Source organism: Chaetodon trifascialis, chromosome 8 (genome assembly GCF_039877785.1).
Source record: "Chaetodon trifascialis isolate fChaTrf1 chromosome 8, fChaTrf1.hap1, whole genome shotgun sequence".
NCBI classification, from domain to species: domain Eukaryota; kingdom Metazoa; phylum Chordata; class Actinopteri; order Chaetodontiformes; family Chaetodontidae; genus Chaetodon; species Chaetodon trifascialis.
Genome location: NC_092063.1, coordinates 13471206 through 13475136, shown reverse-complemented (window position 1 = coordinate 13475136; position 3931 = coordinate 13471206). Strand labels below are relative to the sequence as shown.

Genomic DNA, 3931 nt, shown 5'->3' with positions numbered 1-3931 from the left:
CGGTATTCCGCAGGAAAAAACAGTGACATGTGAAGCTGTGGGTCTTTAAAGGGCTGCTCTGCCCCGACTCACAAGCCCAATCTCGTAGGACTTGTTAGCGTATCACGTGCCAGATTCTTAATGAAGTGGACACACGAGGGGGCTCGTGTGCGCATGCGCTTGGTGTAAAATGTAGTTGGAAATGAGGTGTCCGTCTTGGAGTAGTCGACTTTTAAAAAGCATCGGCAGCCCCTGATATGACGACTTCGCTGGTTCTGCATCCACGCTGGGCGGACACCTTGATGTACGTTTATGAAAAAAGCCCGAATGAAAACAACCAGAATAAAAGCCAAACAATGGAGGGACTGAGCGGTAATTGCCCTGCGACCCATTGCAGGGACCTGATGTCGCACCCCGCGCTGGGACGACATTCTGGCACCATAGCGTCTCACCAGGGCTCCGTCTACTCGGATATTTCTTCTCCAGACACCGGCCGGCAGTGTCCCGCTCCTCAGACATCATCCAGTGCGTCTTTGGGTTACGGTTACCCCTTTGGAAACCCGTATTACGGCTGCAGATTATCTCATTCGCACAACGTGAACTTGCAGCAGAAACCTTGCTCGTACCATCCCGCAGAGAAATATGCCGAGCCCAGCACAGCGCTGCCCACGGAAGAACTGTCCTCTAGGGCGAAAGAGTTTGCCTTCTACCCGAGTTTCGCCAGCTCGTATCAGGCTGTTCCTGGATATCTGGACGTGTCGGTGGTGCCCAGTATCAGTGCCCATCCTGAGCCGCGGCACGACGCATTGATCCCCATGGAGGGCTACCAGCACTGGGCTCTCTCCAATGGCTGGGATGGGCAGGTGTACTGCTCCAAAGAACAAACGCAGTCAACTCATCTCTGGAAATCACCTTTTCCTGGTAAGGAAAATTTTGTTTGATTTATTTTCTTTTTAAAAGCTGTTTTCAACAACACGTTAGTCCATCAGCGTGTATCCTTTTAATACCAGTGTCTTCACATGAAGAAAGCTGTTTGAATGTAGCCAAATATTTCCACCCTGCTGATATGTTATTGCTTAGTCTCTGAATTTTATTGTGTTAAAGTGCCAATATCAACTTACAAAGAAGTCCAAGGAAACTCTTAATGTGCTGAATAAACATACAACTGTCAGGACCTTGTCAGTTATCATCTTCCATGGACTCTGCGAGCATAAGCAGTGATATTCTGTCGACATTGAACGATCAGAATGCATTTTGTTAGATGTGTGCGCAAAAAATGATCAGAAATCAGAATTGTGAGTTGAAGGAGCTTTACAGTTGCCTGGGCCTTCAATGGTTAATGGAAATTCAGAAACTGAGCTTTTGCAGTGTTTTTTTTTTTTCTTTTTTGTTTTTTTTAGTAGTCATATGATTGTAGCCCAGTTTCAGTCACGTACAGAGAGAGTAACATCAGTGCATACCTTTGCCCCCTGTTTGACAATCTAGTGACTAAGCTAGCCTACTGTGTTTGGATTGTGCCAATAAATCTCAGCGCCCTGCGATGCGTCCACACTGTTTTGCATATATCATGATTCATTTGTCACACATTTGTAGCCTTTTGCATGCAGACCTCAGCACCAAATTACACAACGGCTGACAACCAGTTAACATTATAATTCAGGCTCGCCTATTGCTTTACCCACTGTCATGCAACATGCAAGATATCTGATAATAGACACTGGGGCCCGAACAGTATGCAGTTTACAGAGTGTTTACTAGACTGCTTCTTTTACCACGAGCGTTTATTATCTTTGTGAAATCTGTAGGTATTTTAATCTCATATAGGGACGTTCGTAGACCTCGACTGGACACGACATTTGCCCCCGTTTACACTGAAAACACACAAGAGCAAGCCACGCAAGCACGGCCACGCCGTCAAATGCGCGCGCACACGTGCACAAAACCACAAGCGCGCGCTGTCCATGTCTTTTCCACATACCATGTACACATGTACACACAGACAGACGCACACACACAGGCACGCCAAGATGTTCTGCATAAAAAAATATAAAAACAGTGAACTCCACTCAGTCATCCTTAATTTACTTAAAACAAAATCTGTAACATATAATGATGATAATGATGTTTGAAAATCCATTGGCCTCAAGTAAGATCTGTCATTATATATGCATATTAACTGCAGCGAAATATCCACAACCACTGACTGTTAAGTTACATGGGGATAAAAAGCTTCATGCCTCACAGCTTGCCACTATTTCTCAAGGTTCTGCCATACTTGTCCTGTCATGTTTCTCATTGGCTGTCCCGCACTCAGCTCCAGCCCTAGCAAAAGGGTGTAATCCCATAACTTTGCTTACCTCAACAAATAAAGTTCCCACTGCCCAGAGGTTTTGTGGCTTTCTAAAAAAGATTAGAGGTAAAAATGAAAGTGTGTTGTTTAGGAAAATTCAGGGAAGTGTTTATAAATTGTGACCGATTACTTAAATTACCTGGAACATATGCAACTTTATTATGATACACTTAGGATTTTCAGTTGTTAGTAGTTTAATTGCTAGATTGTGATTTCTGTCAGATTTTCTAACCAGGCATTGACCGGCCGGCGGATTGCGCAAATTGAGTCTTACTGTAGTTTCTACATAGTCTTTCCGCAGTTTAATGAAACATCTCTGCACAAGATCTACCGCTAACAAGGCAGATTAAGTATTGACATGCACCCTAAAGAGGAATGACCACTGGCCACTGGAAACAATGCACAACTGTAGTTGCTGAAACTTGTTAGTGATTCATTTACAGAAGCAAAGGATGGACTGTCACTGTGCAACACAAGCGAAGTGTATTTTCCATTAGTGAACTCTCTTAGAGGAGTTTACAGCTGCGTTCTTACATGTCAGGTGCAGTAGTACACCTGAGATTATGACTGCAACAAAATTTCTGTTGCGTGACCCAACACACACACACACACACACACACACACACACACACACACACACACACACACACACACACACACACACACACACACACACGATCAGAGACAGAGCGGAAGTTCAACATTGAAAATTAGATAATTTTGAAACTACTGTCTCACATCCTGTCAGCTACAGCCAATAAACAAATCTTAACATTTCCCAGTTTGCCTCAGAAATAGACACCTCCTCAGCTGCAGTGCTGCTGATTTTGTGATGTGAAACACTGCGGTGTTTTTGCGCAGAGCCTAATATTTTCCTGGCCATTTTTTTCTTTGCAGATGTTGTGCCATTGCAGCCTGAGGTCAGCAGCTATCGCCGTGGGCGTAAAAAGCGCGTCCCCTACACCAAGATCCAGCTGAAGGAGCTGGAGAAAGAGTATGCAGCCAGCAAGTTCATCACCAAAGACAAGAGAAGGCGCATCTCGGCCGCCACCAACCTCTCAGAGCGTCAAGTGACCATCTGGTTCCAAAACCGACGAGTCAAGGAGAAAAAATTTGTCAGTAAATCCAAGAGCAATCACATGCACACCACTTGATAAGATCAGCGACCTCCTTGTGAAACTGCAACTCGTACCTTCCAAAACATCATGCCATATTTTTACCTCTTGCATCGAAAATCGTGGCTGAAGAACATTTTGGCCGAGTTTTTTTTTTCTTCTTCTTTTTCTTTTTTTTAATTTAAGTTCCATCATCTCCATCAACCATATGCCACCACGCCCCCTGTTTTCAATTTAGAGACAATGCTCTAAAAACTGTGAAAATATTGAAAATTCACTTCAACATTTGTTTTATATGAATGTACATATATAAATATATAATATTTAAAACGATATCTGTATTTCAAAGACAAGTATTGCGTGTTTTTTCTTTTTCTTTTTTTTTCCAAGCCAAATCTCAAAAGGACTTTCTAAGACCTGCAACGGGGAGATCAAAACAGAGGAGACGGTTCGTCAGATGTCATTTTCGAAAGATAATCGCCATATG

The 3931-nt window shown here is 43.4% G+C and overlaps 1 protein-coding gene across 1 annotated transcript; it reads left to right on the top strand.

Annotated features, from left to right (window-relative positions):
* Positions 1-236: 236 nt before the first annotated feature.
* On the top strand, positions 237-3483 carry hoxc13a (homeobox C13a). Its single transcript, XM_070968864.1, has 2 exons — positions 237-900; positions 3227-3483. Exons 1-2 carry the CDS (start codon positions 237-239, stop codon positions 3481-3483), a joined length of 921 nt encoding a protein of 306 aa, XP_070824965.1.
* Positions 3484-3931: the final 448 nt, after the last annotated feature.

Excerpts from the sequence above, each read along its gene's own strand:
- hoxc13a (XM_070968864.1), top strand. The coding sequence starts at position 237 with ATGACGACTTCGCTGGTTCTGCATCCACGCTGGGCGGACACCTTGATG. Across the intron at positions 901-3,226 it reads CTGGAAATCACCTTTTCCTG|ATGTTGTGCCATTGCAGCCT; the intron begins GTAAGGAAAATT and ends TTTTCTTTGCAG.